The following is a 20,675-nucleotide window of genomic DNA, read 5'->3' as shown; positions in this document are numbered from 1 at the left end:
TGGGCATTATGACATGGCACTGTGACCCTATGTAACATGTCACAAGCCACTCCAATTTCACCCAGCAGTCCCTTCATCGTGAGTAGGGGCAGCTGGGCCAAACCTGAATTGTGCTGCGACCCCGTGCACTAGGTCACAACACCTGGACCAGGGAACTGGGCCCTGCCCTGCAGGACAGGAGCCATTGCTGCTGGGTGAGTGCAGAGTGGGCTCACTCTCCAACACCCCTGTTCCCTAGGGCCTTCCTTCTGCACCAGATCAGAATTAAGGCTGTGATGCTAAGGTGGAGGGTGCAGAAGGCATGATAATATGTGAAATACACAGGCATGATAACGTGTGAAATTAGCAAACCAGCAGGTATAATTGAAGGTGGCACCACTAATTATCCATTGCCACTTCTGGTTCCAAACTTGACTTCGCCACTGAGCAAGAGATAAAAGTACTGAAACATAAGCTTCAATGGATAAAATTTTATTTTTTTTTCAGTCTGTAATGATTAATAGATCACATGGAGTATACAAGATAATCATCTTTACACCAAACTTGCCAACAAACTGTATTTCATGCCTTGGATCAATACACCTGTTGCATATTAAAGTGAAAGATATTAATCAGCACTTACCCATAAACTTCCAGTCTTTTCACTTCTAATTTTATAATAAAGCTTTAAAAATATTATTGTCTTGCATTTTCCAGTGTTTCATCATTATCTATATTTTTAAAGGAGGGTACAATATTGGACTGGTTTTAAATGATAGAATATGGTAAAAATAGTACATTTCTGTAGTTTCCACTGGCTGGGGGCACTATGACACACATGCTTCATTTCCAGACTTCAAACCAGATGTGAAGTAAGCAACTAATTCATCTGGCATTTATTCTAGCTTGGTCCTTAGTCTTTTTAGGTGATGTTACGTGACTGGTAGTGATATGACTTTCAGCTAAAGGTCACAATTTTAATTTCTAACCAGATCTTGTTGCTGGAAGTTAACATGGCAATCTAGTAATGTCTTTATTTCTAATCTATATCACACATCCATCTTCAGTGATCACATGACAAAACAAAACATGTCTTCTAAAATGCCACTTTGTTTGCTGCAGCCAAGAGTGATCCAAATGCAGAATCTGGTTTTTGTACAAGATCTTCGGGCTTGCCAAACTCAATTACCTGAAAGTCAGCAGGAAATAGATTGAACAAATGTCAAATAGGAAGCAAAAACACAAATGTTTTTGAGTTTCACACTATATAAAACTTCTTTGGGTGAAGATACCACCATAGGTTATGGGCCTATTAAAAGAGTGGCTGGGGAAGGGTCTGTGGGTTATGTGCAGAAAGTCAAACTAGCTTATCATGATGATCCCTTCTGGCCTTAAAGTATATTACATATAAAGTAATAATGGCAGTACGAATTTCCTATAGACCACCAGCACTAGAGAAAAGTGAGCGGAAAACATTTGTGAACCAACTTATGATTCTCTGAATCTCAGTGCTTCATACTCATGGTAAATTATGATTACCCAGAATTCTATAAGATAATAAATGGAGCCACAAATGCATCAGCAGAGACATTTCTATATTACTTAAAAGATAACTTATTAGCTGGTGAGGGATGGGTGCATGGTCAGAGACAGGGCCGGCTCTGGCTTTTTTGCCGCTCCAGGCAAAAAAGCCTCTGGCCGCCCCCCCCCTCCCCCGTGGGGGGGGGGGGGCCGGGGGGAGGGCGCCGGGGGGGAGGGCGGCGAGCCCAGCCGTGGCCCCGCTCTCTCCGGCGGCCGGAGCGCTGCGCCGCCCCCCTCCAGGTGCCGCCCCAAGCACAAGCTTGGTGGGCTGGTGCCTGGAGCCGGCCCTGGTCAGAGAGCTGCTAAGCTCCAGTTGATTGCTGGCTGATGCAATGGTCTTGTAAAGACCATTACCAGCGGGCATAACCCTGAGACTCTTCTAAGTGGCACTGGTTCCCTGATCAGGGGGTGCAAAGGTCACAAATTCCATCTTTCCTTCCCCATCAATTTTTACTTGCCAACAAGGATCAGAGCCAAAGGCATAACTTTATGGAACAGTTAGATAAAAGTCTATGTAACTCTGCTGTGACTATACGCAGAATATTGCATTCAGTTCTAGGCACCTAATTGCCAAAATGCTATCAACAAATAGGGAATTCAGAGAAGAGCAACAAAAATGTTTAGGAGGCTGGAGGGATTGAGGACTTGTCGACACAGGAAAGTTTTTCCAGTTCTACCAATATAGTTAAGCTGATATAACTCTCCACGTGGACACACTCATTCCAGAATAAGAATGGTGTTTTTTCAGTTTAGTTTAAACCCCTTCATAAGCAATATAAGCTAACGCAAAAAAGCCCCCTTATACCAGAATAAAAATATCAGTTTAAATTCATGTCAGTTTATACCAATGTAACTTTCCTGAGTAGAAGAGCCCTGATTTATAAAAAAAAAAGGATCAAAGGCTCAATCCTGCAAGGTGCTGAGTTACTCTGGCTCTGATCCAGCAAAGAATTTAAGTATATGCCAATGGGATCACTTGTTCTTAAAGTTAAACTTAATTTATTTACTGGATTGGGGCCAGAATGTTCAGCACATTACAGAACTGAGCCCTGAAAAAGTTAAATAAATATAGCATGGCTGAGCAATAATGAAAGGAAATAGGGGAGGGCCATGGCAAAAGTCTAAATATTTGAAGGGTGTAAGCACCAATGATGAGAATATTTTGGATGGTTTGGAGTCTGAAAGGGAACAATGGGAAGAAATTAAGAAGAAACTTAAGGAAAAGCTTCCATGAAAAGAGATCTATTAGGCAGTAGAAACGTTTTTCCCAAAGGAAATAGTAGTGAAAGCCCCGTTATTTCAGACATTTTAAAGTAGACCAGACATAGCACTAGTAAATGTACAATAGGGAATAAATGGTACAGTGGCAGAGTGATGGATTAGATGATCTAACAGGTCTTTTCCCTTTCTAACTTCTTTGATTCTGTACCTTTCCATTATCCATAACCAGAATATGGTCACACTCCAGAACAGTGTTTATGCGATGCGCAATGGTTAAGACTGTGCAGTCCTTGAATGCTTCTCTGATTGTGCACTGAATTAGTGCATCAGTTTCAGAATCAATTGAGGCCGTGGCTTCATCAAGAAGTATGATCTGTTGAGGGGAAAAAAACTTTTAAACATACAATATGTATTTTTTTTTTAAAAATCTTTACGCCTTACAGTGCTTTTATACATGAATAAACAGGAACATATATTAAAAATGGCGTTTATCAAGTTAGATATTTATTTTATAATGCTTATTTTTAACAATCAGATTAGACCAAAAAATGAAAATCTGATTATTAAATTCTCATCATTGGGGTTTGTTTGAGAATTTGCAAGGTGGGGAGATTTTGATTTGATCCCTAATCCTGTAAATACTTATATGCATGCTTAACATGTGAGACTACTCATGTTACAACTACTTACATGAGGAAAGTTAAGCATGTTTGTGTGTAGGATTGGGGTGCAAATCAAATACTCACTACACTTCAGATTCTCAAAAGCAACCCCAGTGATGTGAATTTGATTTTCATTTTTTCCTGTTCTATTTGTATTGTTAAAATAAGCATTTTAAAGATTTCTCCCATACTGACTTCAATGGGATACTCATATGCATAAAATTAAGCATGTGGTGTTTGTAGGATTAGGGCCTTGATTTGTAATATGTTTCTGCTACTTGCTGGTGGTATGTGCAGCAAGGTGCAGGGGGAATGTGCTGATGTTCTGGATTTTGTAATGATTTGGGTATTATTTTTAACTAATGGCAAAGCCAATTACAGCTTGGGCTAGGCATTCTTTTATGTCTTTTTAAATTTAAATGAATAAATATTCATTTTAATCATTGGATACCACAGTTACAAACTGAAATTTCCACAAGGTGGGGAAATTTTAAGCATATTGGTCATCTAAGCAATAGCACCATCTTCCTCTTCAGTTGCGAATAACTGAGTGGATACATAGTTAATAGAAAATGAAAAACACCAAAGTTAGTGATCTCATTCTTGTATTTCAATATTATTTAGATAGTTCATCCTCTAACACAAATAAGACTATACCCAAAAACAAAAGTAAGTATGGGGCTGTGACAGAATATACCCTGTGTTCATACCATACACACTATTGTAATAATCTTTGTACAAAGTATGCCTTGTAAGGTATCATTTGAAAACTCATAATTTGCTGTTCAGTATTGTCCTGATAAAATGTGTGGCAAAATTGTATGTAAAATTGTAAAATTTTCTTGTATGGTGTTATTAACACAGGTTCCAAACTCCACAGCCCTGCCCAAACAGAAGGCGGCAAACAAGTCTGCCCTAAACAAAGGAATGTGTGCTTGCCGTAATTTGCATTTAAGTAGTAAACAGTCATCAAGCAAGAAGGGAAACACAGAAAGCTCAAACAGGTGAGGGGGAAAAACATCAGGGAACACCCTCCAACATAGACTCTTTGTCTTCTAGTGCCCAGCTAGAAATATTTTTCAAGAGGGGGACTGAAACCATAAAAGGAGGGACAAAAACCCCAAGGCACCCCTCTCTCTCTCCCTGCCCATCACATTCATTGCACCTGAAGTGACAAAGGAAGCATTTGTTGGACTATGGGGAAAGGGTCCTGACATACAGTTTCGTCAGTAAGACTGCTGAAAGCATGTGGTGAGAAACTTTGCTTGAATCTGATATAGTTTGTTAAATTAGGTATTTGTAAATGTCTTATCTTTATTCTTCTTGTAACCATTTCTGACTTTTATGCCTCATTTTTTGGACTCACTTAAAATCTCTCTCATTGCAGTTAATAAACTTGGTTTATCTAATCTAATGTATTAAAGTTGAAGTGTCTGGATAACTCCATTTGGGGTGACAAGTTGTGTGCATATTATTCTCTTAAAGGAATAATGGACTTAAAATATTTTGTACTGTCTAGGAGAGGTCTGGGCAGTACAGGACATACATTTCTGGGGAAAATCTGGGACTAGGGGAGTGTTGCGGGTCACCCTGAAGTACAGCCAAGGCTGGTAAGAGCTGGAGTGTAATCCAAGTGTGGCTGGCAGGCTGCAGTTACATACAGACACACGGGGTGGTTTGCATGCTGGAAGGCTGTTTGTGAGTGACCCAGGTGTGAGCTACTTCAGCAAGGCATTGTAACCCCCCTCCTCCCAGGTGGCAGGACAGAGGTGACAAAGCTCCTCATTGGTCTGGATTTACCCTGGTATGTCACAGGGGCCAGTTGTGTTTGTTTTTCAGGAAAGATTTAGGTCCTAAATCCTTCTCTCATTGACGCCATTGGCAAAACTCTCTGGGTGACTCCAAATGGAGGAAGATTGAGTCCTAGAAGAGCAAATTATGGCCCCTATTGTATGAAGTGTTGAGGAAAATTTAAACTTGAATTACAGGAGAGAAAAGATAGGACACTTGCAAAGAGGACTCTAGGAGGCAGAAAAGAGGCAGTCTTGTAAGTGGAACACAACAGCAGTTTTATATGTATCATCTAGTAAGTACCTATCTTTTGGGGGGGAGGTTCTGACTTAACTTTAAGAGATAATGTATATGGATATAATTTCTTAAATGGCTATGTATGCAAACAACATGATCCTGGTGTGGTGGGTCCTGTGATCCTTACTTACATTGAATAGTACCTTACTCCATGAATAGTCTCATTTTATTTCAGTGAGGCTAGATTAAGATAGAATCTTGCTCCTATCTAGTTGCTTGAATTGCACAGTTTGCGCCTTCAGAATTGCAAATGTGGGTTTCAAAAGGAGGTTGAAGCCCTTTGGAAATGGGGCCCACTACATTAAAACACAGAATCCATGTTTGAGACCATCCTGATACAGTTGCAGGCTTGAAAGGGTTTGCCAGAGCTGGAAATTCATAATTTTAAAAATATTTTGAAACTTTTATTGGGGGAGGTGGGGAGAGAAACAGTGGATCCTTGGAACTTTTTTTCTGATGGTTTCGGCGATTGTGGAGGAATGAGAAACCTATTATAAACTAACACCACATATCTTGTAATATTAAAAATGGGTCCAGATATTTGTATAGATCAGTGCCAAGTGACAATATGTGCATGGCTTTATTAAAATGAAAGGTACTCAAGATCTTGAGGCTTATACATTAATAAGGATTTACTGATCCAATCCTCATTGATATTCATTGTCTTTCCACTGAGTAGAAACTGGATTGGGCCCTTGCTGAAAATTGGCAGTAGGTCCCTATTGTCATGTTTATGCTCAAATATGCAAGTTAAAGCCAAACAGAAGCTTTTATGCTTTTACAGACAGATGTAGGAACTTGTTTGTTACTGCTCTATTGCCTTATAGATTATACAGTGTCAACACTTGAAGAGTAGCCTGATGGACCAGGCTACAAGGTTATTTAGTTTCCTGAGAATGCTGGGAAGTCCCATTATGGATTAGTTCCTCTCAGGAACCAGTTCTCATGGTCTCTCTTACAGGTTTTAAACCTTCATTCCGAATAAGTTTGGATATGTATATTTGAGCATAAAAATTATTTGTAGGGATGTGCTCCTCCGGGGAGAGAGAATCCCTGCAGACAGAGCCCTCTTTTGAAGTTTAAATTTCATTTTCACTTGAAAAAGCATAGCTGAGCAATAGGCAAATCTCAAATATGCTTTGCCATATTTGAGCAAAGCATATTTGCTCAAATATGCTGGTGTAAATCAGCATAGCCTCAGCTGGTGTAAATCAGCATAGCTTCACTGAGGTCAGTGGATTTATACCAGCTGACGATCAGGCTCCATGATTTTATAGATTCAAAAATGACCACAGGCTTCTTGTCCTCATAGTGCTATTAACTAGTAGGACAACAGAACTTTGTGACTTCAAATTGCCAAAAGCAGCAATTAAAGTGAGCAGGAGACATTGTTAGTGTGAGATGTATATATTGTTGGAAAATAAAGAATATGGGTGTTCAATCATTAGCTGCAGTAGATGTTTAGTGTTTAATATGACAAGACATAGGTTGATTTATGAGGAATCTAAAAAGTGGAAGAGATTTGGATCAAATATAGCAGATAAGAAATGCTGAAAAATATATTTCAATTAAGTTGACTTTACTCATAAGCTAGTCATAAAACTGAGAACAAACATGTTGGTTTCTTTCCTCTGTTAGATGGGGAAAAAAATATTGCAACTCTCATGCATTCGGGACCACTGCTAGAAGTATCAGACTCTCCCCCATTACTTACTTTTGAATTTCGAAGGAGTGCTCTGGCCATACAAAGCAGCTGTCTTTCCCCTACTGAGAAGTTTTCTCCATTTTCAACAACTTCTGCCTGTAATTTTCCTGGGAGTTTCAATATCTAGAAAACAAAGAAAAAGACACGACTATACATATTATGCAATAATATATATTGATTGTGCATGATCATACATTTATCAGGATGTTATATTTTCATGATCGTTAAAAAGAGTGTTGTACATTTCAAATAAACATTCTGCCATTATAACATCAAAAAGGGAAGCAATGCGGTAAGTAGACATTATTCACAACTAATGAGATTATATATTAATGCCTCACTATTATTATCACCAATCTATCATGATAAATTATATGCCATAACAAACAGTAAATAATGACTTTCCATTTATTATCTTTATCAGAAAATGAATTATGACCAAACCCCAAAAAATTTACCGTCTCTTTCATAAATGTTCTTTCCAGAGCTTTCCAGATCTGCTCATCTGTAAAGTTACCAAAAGGATCTAGGTTGTACCTGACAGGCAAAAATTAAAATCATTTTTTTTTTAAATAAAACACAATATAGTACAACAATACTTTGTAAATTACTGTCACAAGTCACTTTGAACATGAAATATTTTGGCTGAATGGCCAAAGAACTTATATCTGTACTTTAATTTTTATAATGCATGTTTTCAATTATTTTTCATACATTGTTTTCCTGTATTCTGAGCTCTTAGCTGGTTTGAGGGAAAAATCAGTTTGTCCTGTTGATATTGATACTTCTGGATTCATGATTATTCCATAGAATATGTTGATATTATTATAAAAATATAATAGCTATATTCAGGGTTTCAGTGTTACTGCTAATATGATCTAATGCCTTCTCTTCTCACCCAAGTGAGGTTTTTATTAAGGAATTTAAGGAATGTTGCTGAACAAGTTTGGGCAGCATATTCCAACACTAAAGTGAAGCATGAAAGATTGCATGGAGGGCATTGTAAAAGAAGATGAAGGTGTTATGAAGGCCGAATGGAGACGAAGGTGCAAGGGTAGTGTAGACCTGGTTGAAGATGTAGGCAAGCACTGTCTGACATGGGGCTATGAAGGCAAATACAAGAAGGTGGGCATGAAGAACAGCACAGTGGGAAGCCAGGAAAGTAATGCAAATAAGAGGATGGTGTGGTTGAAGTGACAGCCAGAGAGATGACTTTTGGCAGTAACATTTTGGATAAATTGGATAGGGACAAAGGAGAGTGGTGGCATCAAGTTTAATGAGGAATGGAGGTAGTGGAGAGGGTCTAGAATGAAGGATAATGAGCTCAGCTTTGCCCACATTAAGTTTGAGATCATGGTGAGCCATTCAAGCTGATATATCTGAGACATAATGAATTCTGCTCCAATGAAGATGAGTGATTTTTAGAGGTTAGTTCCCTGCCATTCACAAACCATTTTCAATATTGGTAAACTGGGAATTTCAGATGTTCTGTGTATATTTTATGAAATTCTGTTTTCAAAAATTTGATTCTGAGAGAATTACTGGACTTGGACACAAGTGGTCTGGGTTCAATTCTCAGGACTGTCATAGACTTCCTGTGTAACCTTGGCCAGTCACTTAGGATATGTCTACACAGCAGCTGAGAGGTGCAGTTCCCTCCATGGGTAGACATACATGCACTAGTTCTGCTTGAGATGGCACCTAAGAATACCAGTGTGGCCCCAGCAGCTTGGGCTAGCTGCCAGAGTACAGTCTCCCCCCACCTCCTGGGTAAGGACGTGGGTCACCATCCATGCTGCTGTGGCTAGACCGCTGTGTTTAGATGCTAGCTAGAGCAGAGCTACTGCCTCTATATCTGCTTGTGGTGGGAATCGCACTCTCAACTGCAGTGTAGACATACCCTGAGCCTCCCTGCGTCCCAGTTCCTCATCTGTAAAAGGGGATGCTAATACTTAATTTATCCCACCTTTGTCTGTTTATACTGTACGCTTTTCTTACTATGTGCATGTATAGCATAAGGGGGTTTGGATCTCAAGGCTTCAATCTCAAACCAAAATGCCTCAATTTATGATTTAATGAGATTTCACTTCGCAACAAATGTTAATTTACAGTTGTAAGAACAACTACCTTACTGTACCTACAAACAGAACAGGATCTTGAGGAATAATAGAAAGCTTTGTTCTTAGATCTTCCAAACTAATAGTACAGATATCAACATCGTCAATTAGGATAGTACCAGCAGTTGGTTCTACTAGTCGAAAGAGTGCAACTCCTAATGATGATTTTCCTGTAGGGGATAAAAAAAAATATTATTCAGATAAACTTTGACTTTTATAAACAATGATGTAAAGTGCATTTTAGTCTACCTGGAAAGTTCCAGGTTTGATATATGTGTGATCCGAACTCTGTTTTACTCACAGATCAGTTATAGCACAGTTAGCAGCAGTGCAAGTTGCTAAAATGTAGTTGTCTGTACCGCTTCAATGTGTCTCAACACTTATACAAATTGATCACTTCGAAGGTGAGAGGTAAGTTCATTCTCCATGCTTATTCATTCTTGGGCTCTCTGCTGAATATGTTAAGAAGTTTGCCAATAATGTTAATTATAAATGAAGGATACTTACTTGTAACCAGAGTTCTTCCAGAAGACTCTGTAAATATCCATTTATGGGTAATGTGCCGCCTGGTGGTGCCTAATGATAGAACCTTCTCCAAGTAGTGCCCATAGAGTACACATGTGCCGCCATCTCAGCATCCTCAAATGTTCTAAGGGTAATCTATATGAGGTGGTGGTGTGCCCCCTTCCACCTTGTTCTTTCCACCACTAACCCAGAGAACCAAGGTAAGACTCTGAGAAAGAGGGGAAGGTTATTTACTTGTACCCGAGTTGTGGTGTGAATATGCAGAGTTGTCTTGAACTCCAGTTACAAGTAGCCAACCTTCACTTCTTCTTTGAGTGACTCTGCATATTCATAGTTATGAGTAGTTTGGTACACAGTGCTGAAATTTCAAGAAGAGGGAACAGAGTCCTAATCAAATAATGATTGAAGCATGTCTCTTACTAACTCTGGCATCTGCTCTTGAAGCAAAATCCAAAGCATATTTTTTGGTAAAAGTACAATAGACTCACCTCGAAGTAGCAGCTTAGTAGATTTCTCCAATAGGAACATGTTTAAGGCATGCAAGAGATGTTACCATTGCTCTAGTAGAATGGCACTTCACAATAGCAGGCACAGGAACTGCCACTAACTTATAACATTCAGTTATACATTGTTTAACTGATCTAGAAATAGTCTGAATAGATACACTATTACCCATATGATTCTTAGCTTAAGAGATAAATAACCTAGATGACGTTCTAAAACTCTTTGTTCTATTTAAATAATAAGCCAGAATCCTTCTAGCATCTAAAGTATGTAACTCCAATTCCCTTTCATTAGCATGTGGCTTAAGGGGGAAAAATTAGGGAAAACAAATTAATAGTTTGATGGGTAATTCAGATGCTATTTTTGCAGAAACTTGGGGTCAGTTCTAAGAACCATCTTGTCTGTATGAAAAATAGTAAATAATGGAACTGCCATCAGAACATACTTTTTAATGCCCTAGATCCACGAGTAGGGAGACTGTGGAGTTGATATGAAGTAGCAGGCCCTCACATGAAGAAGACTTCAGCAGCCAGTTGTCCAAATATAGGTAAACAAACACACCCTGCTTTCTTAAATACACTGCTACTACAGAGAGCCACTTTGTAAAGACTCGTAGTGCTGTAGAAAGGCCAAACAGCAGGACCTTGTACTGGAAATGTTGCCGGGCCATAACAAAACAAAGGCTTAGCTGGATTGAAACATTAAAAACCAGAACTTCCACATGTACTTGTTCAGTTTTCTGAGATCTAAAATTGAAGAGAATCCCTCATCTTTTCCTATACCAGGAACTATCTTGAATAAAACCCGGACACCAAAGATGTTTGGATATCTCTTTGACAACACCTAGCAGAAGCAGTTTTTGAACTTGTGATAGAAGAATAGCCTCATGAGACAGTTCTCTGTAAAAGGAAGATTAGGGAGATTTGAAAGAGGGTAGTTTTTTTATTTATATGGCATACCCCTCCTCGGTGATTTCTAGAACCCACTTGTCTGATGTAATAAGCCTTCAATTGTTTATGAAAATGACTAGCCTGTCTCCAAATAAAGGAAGGGAGGAATTGTCACTTATTGGTTCCTGACTCTCGATCCTCACATCAAATGTCAGGCCTGGTGTTCAAGGAAGGTAAAGAGGAGGGAGCAGGTTGTTTTGTCTTAGGTGTGTATCTAAAAGCCTTCTTCTTGCACTGGCTCTGAGATGAAAACAAAGCTTACTGATGCTGACATCTGTGATTTGAGAAAAATAAGCAAATGACTGAGGTAAAATTGTCTCTGATAATGGAAACAAGGAGTGTGGTCTCTTTCTGAACCAGGGATAGATACCCAGTGAACAAGCAGTGGATTTGCTATCTGTTAATTTTTCCAAAAATTCATCAGTCTTATTGCATCCCTCTCAAAAAGAAGATCTTCCATTTTAATTTGGTATCCACAGCCAGTGAAGAGGAACAAAGCCAAAAAGGTCTCCTTAAGGTAACTACAGATGCCAGTGCTCTAGTGGAAGAGTGAGAAGCATCAGCTGAAGCCCTGAGAGCATGCTTCACATTTTGTCCCTTCATCAAAATAATATTTGCCAGCCTTCTCTTATTGTCTGGCAAAGCCTGAACAAACTCAGATGCCATGACCACCTGGTAATTAGTCATTCTAATACCAAGAGACGAGGAAGAAAAAAAACGTTCTCCCCCTCTCTGTCAAGAGTCTAATGGGCCTAACTGGACCTAAACTTATTACTGGCAGCAGCCACCACAGTGAATTAGGCAGAGGGTGAGTGTGACAGTAAGAAAACCCCAAGTCTTGAGGTATCTCATACAATTATCTACTTTTTCAGAAATACACTGACTGGAAGCAGGGGTTGCCCAAACAGTCCTAGTAGGCTGCAGAAGACCATCCAGTATCCGCAACCACATCCTATTCCAGAAGGCAGCCCCAAGAATGTCCAATACTGGGTGGAAGGTTTCCTCCACAGCCACAGAAGGTAAGTTCAATGTGGATGCCATGTGGTCCACCAGGTCATGAAACTGCAAAGCATCCTCAGAAGGAGACAAAGCAGAAGCAACACCTACCTGCTAATCAGGTGACAAGTCACATCAAAGTCTGTATCTATCTGCTCTTGTTCAAAAAGAGGAGCTATCTCTATCTTCCTCTTTAGAAAACGTGTCAGGCACAACCATCTGAGCTGAAGATAGATCTGGTGGAACCTGATCCCAGGGTTGCTCAGCACTTGGATCCATATCTGCTGAAACATCACCTCTCCATCCATAAGGAGGATGACTCAAAAAGTCCTGTGGTGGAACCAGGATTGCCAGTCCCTCCAGTAGCTGGGATGTGGGAAGATGCCCAGAGGAGGCAGAACAATATTGGAGTGGTGAGAAAGTTCTGCCTTGGGAACCTGTTGGAGTCCTAGGAGGAAAAGGCACAAATGGATCCAGAGAAAGACTAACAATCTCCTCTGCTCGTCTCCTTTTTCAGATGAAGAGGAAGCAGAGCACTGTCAAGTCATCTACCTCTCACTTAGATCCGAGGAATGCTCACATGCAGGATTATTCACTTTAGCCACCACAGTAAGAGATCTTTTTGGATTAGAGGATGACCCCAGAACAGCAGCGAGGAAATAGCTGTCCCCACAGATCTACAGAGTACCAGATACAGCAAAATACTCAGCTCCACACCTCTGGTCTTTGAAGTAGAAAGTGGAACCAACTTGGGCTTCAGAGATGGAACTGCAGAGGCCATGTCAGAATCATATGGATCCATCAGAGGGAGCCCTGAAATTGACAAGAAAGCCAGCTCCCAACTCCCCAGCTGGGCTTCTGCCAGGTCTCCGCTCCAAGCTGGCTGCTACCCAGACTCCCGGCTTCGGCTTCCCCCCAGAGTCCTGGCTCCCCGCAGGGAGCACAGCAGCCGACTGGACTCCAGGCAGGAACTTCCTGCTGGAGGCGAGAAGCCCCGGCGGGCAGCTGGGCTCCCAGTGGGGAGTCGTGGGGAACTGAGCACCCTGGCCCTCAGCCCCCTACAGTGCCCCCCTTTAGTCGGTGGAAGTGCTCCTGGTAAGGATGTGCACCACCGACAAAAGGAGGATAGTGTGGACATCAGCCACCACGACTTAACATAGGTCGACTTAAGATTGCGGTGTAGACATTCCCTTAATGGCAGAACTGAGCCCTTTTAATGTAATGTCACAATTTACAGATAAACTGACTAGAAAACAGTGAACTATCAAAAATATGTAATTAATTAGTATGAGGGGCCAGAGAGAAATCAGGGGGCAAAAAGACAAAATGGTATATCGCACCAGAGCCTGTTCTTCCAACAATACCAATTGTTTCTCCACCATGAATGCTCATATTTAAGCCATTGAGAACCACAGGACTGTTGTTTCTATATTTCATCTGGTAATCTTTAAATGTGATGTCCCCTCGATCTGGCCAGCCTTTGGGAGAGTTCACTATATCTGCACACTGGGAGGCCTCAGGAACACACGTCTACAAGAAAGGGAAAAAAAGGAAAACATTTAATTGAGCCACAAAGTCAACAGTTAAAGATTTCAGCAATATTTATACACACGGTGGTCTTAGTGGCCCATTTAGATGTATTTCTTACCGAGATATATTCTTGTATCTGTTCAACAGAAGTGAATTTAGCTTCTGTCTCAGTCCCTGTTCTTACACATACTTGGAGAAGTCCACTCAACTATTAAAAAAATAAATAAAAACTTTAATGGAACTATTCATATGCATAAAGTTGAGCATGTATCATAAATCTTTGCAAGAAAAGGGCCTAAAACAATAACAAACTCATTAATATTTATATCAGCTTACTGAACTCTTCTGACCATTGTCCAGAGCTTCACAGGAAATCTCTTTCTGTCTAATAAGTGATGCATATGATAGTGATCATTTAGGGTGTGACTTTCAAAAGCACAAAGGAAAGTTAGCCACCCAATTCCCATTGATTTTCAGTTTGATTTGAGTGCCTAATTGCCCTTCGTGTCTTTGAAAATCAATCCCTTACAGTCTGACCTTCAAAAGATAGGTGCGCAAACGTGTATCTAATATGTTTGTTTATTCAGCCAATACTCCATGCGGGGGTCTTGCTGTGGTATAGTCCTTCCATGCCCACGCCAATGCAAGGCTATTAGGTATAATCTAGCCCACAGCTGTGCCAATTCTCCATTCCTTTTGAGAAGTGTAAAATCTTCACACACACAACTGTATGCCAGGAGTTTCTCCCTCTCTAATTAGCCTTGTATGTAACAGGCATTTGAAAAAGTGTATATGAATCACGTAACAGCATACAGCCTTTCGAATTTAGCCCAGTGCATTGTGGGAAGTCACCTTCTATTCACTTCTGTCTACAGTAGCTCTAGTGATGAATGAAGAGTGCATAATTAATGTAAAAGAGTGTTTTGGAGAATGAAACTGCACACAAGCTAATCACCAGCACAGCTCAATAATAGATCCCGAGGTGATTTCAAAGCTATTACAACTGCCTATGGAGCTTGCCAAGCTGAAGCAACTGGAAAAATATCTTTCACAGTTTGACATGAGAGTCCTGCATTTTTCTGGCCTTTATGCTCACTGTTAGGAGATATTCGGTAGTCAATTAAATGTGTTATAAATATATTTGTATTTTCCATGACATCTTAACTACCTCACATTTAGGAATAAATAATATATATATTTTTTAAATCTACATTTTTTCATATTTATTTTTAACATTTAAAATATATTTTGGCAACACATCATTAATCCAGCAGTAAAAGCCATTGGGCATATGTATTCAATCTTTGCACACTAACTTTTAATAGATGTATGAGCTTTAAATGTTACGAACAAAAGTAGTGGGCTAAGGTGACAACAGTTAAGGTAAAAATGCAGAAACTACTTGTTGCTTCTGAGAGGTTCATTATGACTGGAAATATTTCTATTACTTTATTGAAAGTAGAAAGGTTATGAAAGTAAAAACAACATTACCCTAAGTGTGTAAGAATGGGATGGTTTATTGTAATTTTTAAAGAAAAAAATAGAATTTATTTTCATTTGCCATTTAAAAAAATAAACAACTCCCATTCCTTTTTGTGCTTTGCAATAAGTTAGGTATCATTTTCTATGGTAAATTCTATATAAAATGAAGGGATATTTAACATTCATATACTAAACACAAATGGTTTGGAATTATTTACTTATATATTGTGCAGTAGTACATGAAGGCCCTAGTCAGGATCAGATACACACTCTGGTAGGTGCTGTACTGACACATAGAAAGACACAGTCCCTACCTTGAAATGTTAGCAATCTAACTTAAAACAAGATATTACAAATGAGTTATTAAATAATAGAAGGTAAGATGCAGTGAAATGAGGATGAGATAACGTATTTACATAAATTAGCTATGTGTACAACTTGAATCTCAGCTCTTTCTAAAATGTGAACTATTTTTTGTCTCCCTGTGTTCTCGATTCTGCCATTCTTTTTCACGCTGGGTAATATCTTGAGTCATTGATTTCAGTATCCAATGCGCTATTTGCAGAGTAAAGTATTGCCCAGCCTGAGTAAGGGTGGTAGAATCTGGCTTCAAGTGAATATAATACTTTCATGTATTTTAGGATAAAGAGAGGGTAGAATAGGAAATGTATATGCACTAACATAATTAACAGAGGTTAATCCAAGACACCAAACATTTATTTTTACCTGAATAATATAGGACAAAGCCAAGCCTTTTGCTGCAGTACTAATAAAAGAAGGGCTCAAAGCAACAAATAATGCCACAATGAAGGTTACCAAGGTCATGAGGATATCCGTTCTAATCGCAAACCAGCGTAGTGCATAATTAAACAGCAGAAAATGGCTGCAGTTTTCATCATTTAGCATTTTAAACCTGAAATGAAAATAGATGAACATTTCTGATCATCTAAAAGAGGTTTTAACACGTAAACACAAGTTCCATTCCTCCTAGTGAGTCGGTGACATAGGTATTTTTATGACAGCCTTCATGCATGTTTTATTCTACTTACTTAAAATATTATGCAAACACAGTTGAGTAAAACAGGAGATACCACAGCTTAGTATGAATTTTTCAGGAATTGATTTATATTGCAACATTTTTCTAAAGGGAGGCTTCCATAAATGCCATCCTCAGGAACAGAAATGATCTACTGTATCTGGACAAGACCCACAAATACTGGTAGGGCCAGACTATGTACAGATTTAGGAGCTCTGGGAGTCTAAAGGGGCCTTAAAGTGTGTGTAAGTGTAATTTATGCAGTGTAAAGAGCCATCAGTATAAATGAGAATCAGACCTTTAATGCAGACGAGAAGTGTCATGGTTAACTTCAAAGTCCACATGACATGAGGTAAAACACAACAGTCCTTGTCTATGATCAGTGCTACATTGTGTTAAACGTTGCATTAGTTAACCTGTGTTCTAACAACCTGTGCATTTAGACACATAGGGAAAGTGGGAGCTTCCCTTTGGAATTTCAGGAGCTATGGATAGGGGCCTACTAAATTCACGGCCATGGAAAACGCATCATGGACCGGGAAATCTGGTCTTTTGTGTGTTTTTACCCTATACTATACAGACTTCAAGGGGGAGACTAGCGTTTCTCAAATTGGGGGTCCTGACCCAAAGGGGAGTTTCAGGGGGGTCACAGGGTTATTTTAGGGGGGGTTGTGATATTGCCACCCTTACTTCAGCACTGCCTTCAGAGCTGGGCAGCCAAGGAGTGACAGGTGTTGGCTGGGCGCCCAGCTCTGAAGGCAGTGCCCCGCCAGCAGCAGTGCAGACGTAAGAGTGGCAATACCATACCATGCCACCCTTACTTCTGCACTGCTGCCTTCAGAGCTCAGAGAGCGGCAGCTGCTGACTAAAGGCCCAGCTCTGCAGGATACCATGCCATCCTTACTTCTGCGCTGCTGCTGGCGGCCTTCAGAGCTGGGCTCCCGGCCAGCAGCTGCCATTCTCCAGCTGCCCAGCTCTGAAGGCAGCGCCACTGCCAGCAGCAGCACAGAAGTAAGGGTAGCAGTACTGCAACCCTCCCTACAATAACCTTGTTACCTCCCCACAACTCCTTTTTGGGTCAGGGCCCCTACAATTACAACACTGTGAAATTTCAAATATAAATAGCTGAGATCATGAAATTTACAATTTTAAAAATCCTTTGACCATGAAATTGACCAAAATGGACCGTGAATTTGGTAGGGACCTAGCTATGGGATCTGAACCATTAAGCAAACTAAGCAGGGTTCATAGTCAGTTCTGGAGAATAGATCTGACATGGTACAATTCACGAGACATCACAAATCAAACCCTAAAGGTCTGTATGTGTGGGTTTAGATAATTTTGAGAACCCACCAGTGAGAACTCATTGCCCCTTGGCTTTTAATTCAGATCCTAGAAATTGCTTAAAACTCAGAAAGTAAAAATATTGCACAATGCTCAAAAGTGGACACAGAGAGATAGGACATATAGTGCTGTTTGTGAGACTTCTAAGAGTCCATGGTACAAACTAGGAGCATCATTTTACAAAAATGAAAAGCTGCAGGATCATTGCTGTTCTGCATTATAATAACAGAATGGTTTCATCAGTGTCACTTAGAGTGACCAGATAGGAAGTGTGAAAAATCGGGACAGGAGGTCAGGGGTAATAGATGCATATATAAGAAAAAGCCCCAAATATAGGGACTGTCCCTATAAAATTGGGGCATGTGGTCCTCCTAGTGTCACTGCGTGTACAAAGACACAGTATCCACAATCAAGTAAAGAATAACAATGCAGTGCTCTCTGTCCATATCAAAATGACAAACAAAACAAACAGGATATAATTGTAATGTATGCAGCTTACTGGTTGATATAGTCTTCTTTTTTATTATAAGCATGAATTACACTGAGGCCTTGCACAGAAGAAGTAATGTGTGAAAACCATGGAGATCTGCTAATGTTTTCCATTCTTTTTAGTTCTCTGATGGCTCTCTGAAAAATTCTGCAACAAAATGAAAACAAAATGATATTGCAGGTGTTTATATGTCAGTAAGCCAATGGTATACATCACTATCTCATGGCTAAAGCCAGTAGTCTGAACTGGAATCTCAAATGGCCTGCACTGGGGGAAAAGAGAGAGGAATTGCATTTCACAGCCTTACCTGGAGCTCCTAAGTATGCAGAAGGAGTGCACATACCATACTATGCTCCACTCTGTGCCCAGTCAGCTTAGTTTAGCTGGTCAGTGCCATGGCTTTACCGTCTTCCTCTCACCCCCCTGGAGTACCTTGTGTCCCCTGAAGGCTAAGAGGGAGCAGTCCCTAAGCCCAGGGATAGCTGCTGGGTCTGACCCTAGCACTGAAGTACAAATGGAGGAAAGCTCCTTGTCTAAACTTAAAGTGAGTAGAAATTGTGAGTGCCTCCTGCCTCCATTTTTAAGGGCCCAGTTTGAAATACTTTAAAAGGACTGGATAATCAGAAGGGACTGGGTGCCCAATTTGAGATACCTTAAAGGGACTGGATGCTTAGTACTTTATGAAAATCAGGTCATTTCTATGTGTCTCAAATTGGGCACTCAAAGTCACTAATCACTTTTTAAAATCTTGGCTACGTGTATCCTCTCTGCCCCCCAGTGAGAGACCAGGCATAATCTAGCCCTTCATGTATATCATAATGTATTATGAGTACTGAAGTATGACAGTAGATTTTGAAAACTGCAAGAGTAATATCATCCCCTCTACTTCCAAGTACAGAAGGGACGAGAGGCACGTGAGAAAAATACACGCAACATGTGGCCAGAAAACATGTATGGGGAGAGGAGCCTAAGCAGCAGCATCCCACTGAACATCCATCCTCCATATGAACAACAGAACTGTGGCTTGGTGCTTCCACTGTGAGGCTGTGGCTTTAAGCTGCAGTCTCCATAGTGTCTCCACTGCTGGAGATTATATAGCACGGGCTAAATCAACGCATTCCAGGTTACCTTGGCTATGCCTTCCCCTGCTAGCCTGGCTTATTTCTGTGGCCTTGGTCCTGATTGTAGACCTATAGGTTGAGGGAAGGTTATGGATGACTTCTGTCTCTGTAACATCATTTTGGGCAGACTAAGGGCTCTGGACTATATTGGCAGAAAACAGTGCAAGCAAAAGACTGAATTTAGCCCTTAGTATAGAAGGCAGTAAATATTTGATAGCTTCCCAGTTTCCACTGGCTGTGCCTGCTCTATGAGATACTGGTTCCTGTAGTTCTCACCCTCCAGTAAACCTTTACAAAAGAATTTATAGTATTTCGCAACTGGAGTTCAACAACAGATGTACATAAGAACTACAATTGCTATTGGCTAGACCGCAAAGGTAATAAAAATTCTTAAAATAGTTCTTAAAGAACTAGCACATCAACTTACCGAAAGAGAATAACAAAAATAGTAGCTAGGACAACAACTGCAATTAGGAGGAACGGAAACACAATGGCTATTATGATTAGAATAGAGATCACCATAAAAAACTGCTGCAAAAAATTCTCTGCATGAAATGGAAGTCTCACATCCAATTCATCCATATCCTTAGAAAAACGGTTCATTAGCCTACCAGTGGGAGTTGTATCAAAGAAACTCATTGGACTCAGTAAGATCTGTGGATAAAGGGAAACAGCAGAATCAAATGACAGTCTTTGTTTTTTACAGTATTCAGAGTTTGTGTGATAAAATAGATACTAGTATAATCTTGACTAAAATGTAAATAAGAGAAACAGCAAACAACTGTATTATAGCTTTCACAACATCACATAATATTTGTGAAGCAGCCTTTGAAAATAGAGTAAGGGCTTATCTCCTGTTGTCATGATCATAACAGAATAAATGCACATGAGAATCTGAATGGTGAGGATCTACAGTACACTTAAAAAGGAATCATTACAATAAGATATACTGTATAGACCCTGATTCATCAAGGTGCTTAAACAGGTGTCTGACTCAAAGCAGGTGTTTGCAATGTTGTGGTAGCCATGTTGGTCCCAGTATATTAGATAGAGAAGGTGGGTGAGGTAATATTTTTTATTGGACTAACTTCTGTCGGTGAGAGAGACAAGCTTTCAAGCCACACAGAGCTCTTTTTCAGGTCAGAAGTGCTCTGTGTAAGCTCGAAAGCTTGTCTCTTTCACCAACAGAAGATGGTCCCATAAAAATATTACATCACTCACCTTGCCTCTCATAGCGGGTGAGTAGTTCCATTGAATTTGATAGAACTATTCATATGCTTAGAGTTGGGCACTTACTTAAGTACTTTGCTGAATCAAGTCCTCACAAAATATAGGAACAAAGGA

General features: G+C 40.0%; 1 protein-coding gene across 6 annotated transcripts in view; it reads right to left on the bottom strand.

Moving 5' to 3' along the window:
* Window positions 1-455: 455 nt before the first annotated feature.
* The window catches only part of ABCC12 (ATP binding cassette subfamily C member 12), an 84,389-nt gene continuing 64,169 nt past the window's right edge, over window positions 456-20,675 (bottom strand). For 2 of the 6 annotated variants that reach the window (XM_029911802.1, XM_029911804.1), the window contains 10 exons: window positions 19,759-19,985; window positions 18,220-18,357; window positions 16,067-16,253; window positions 13,977-14,066; window positions 13,669-13,858; window positions 9,364-9,523; window positions 7,695-7,773; window positions 7,246-7,359; window positions 2,990-3,154; window positions 456-1,168 (listed from right to left, as the gene is read on the bottom strand). In XM_029911802.1, coding sequence (XP_029767662.1) covers window positions 1,076-1,168; window positions 2,990-3,154; window positions 7,246-7,359; window positions 7,695-7,773; window positions 9,364-9,523; window positions 13,669-13,858; window positions 13,977-14,066; window positions 16,067-16,253; window positions 18,220-18,357; window positions 19,759-19,985 — 1,443 coding nt within the window. In that variant the 3' untranslated portion in view covers window positions 456-1,075. Of the gene's footprint in view, window positions 1,169-2,989; window positions 3,155-7,245; window positions 7,360-7,694; window positions 7,774-9,363; window positions 12,777-13,668; window positions 13,859-13,976; window positions 14,067-16,066; window positions 16,254-18,219; window positions 18,358-19,758; window positions 19,986-20,675 lie in introns of those variants that run through there. The other 4 variants (XM_029911803.1, XR_003899834.1, XR_003899835.1 and 1 more) reach the window with 4 other exon arrangements.

This window comes from Terrapene carolina, unplaced genomic scaffold (genome assembly GCF_002925995.2).
Source record: "Terrapene carolina triunguis isolate 2854851 unplaced genomic scaffold, T_m_triunguis-2.0 Scaffold130, whole genome shotgun sequence".
Classification (NCBI taxonomy): Eukaryota; Metazoa; Chordata; order Testudines; family Emydidae; genus Terrapene; species Terrapene triunguis.
This window is presented reverse-complemented; position numbering and strand designations above follow the sequence as displayed.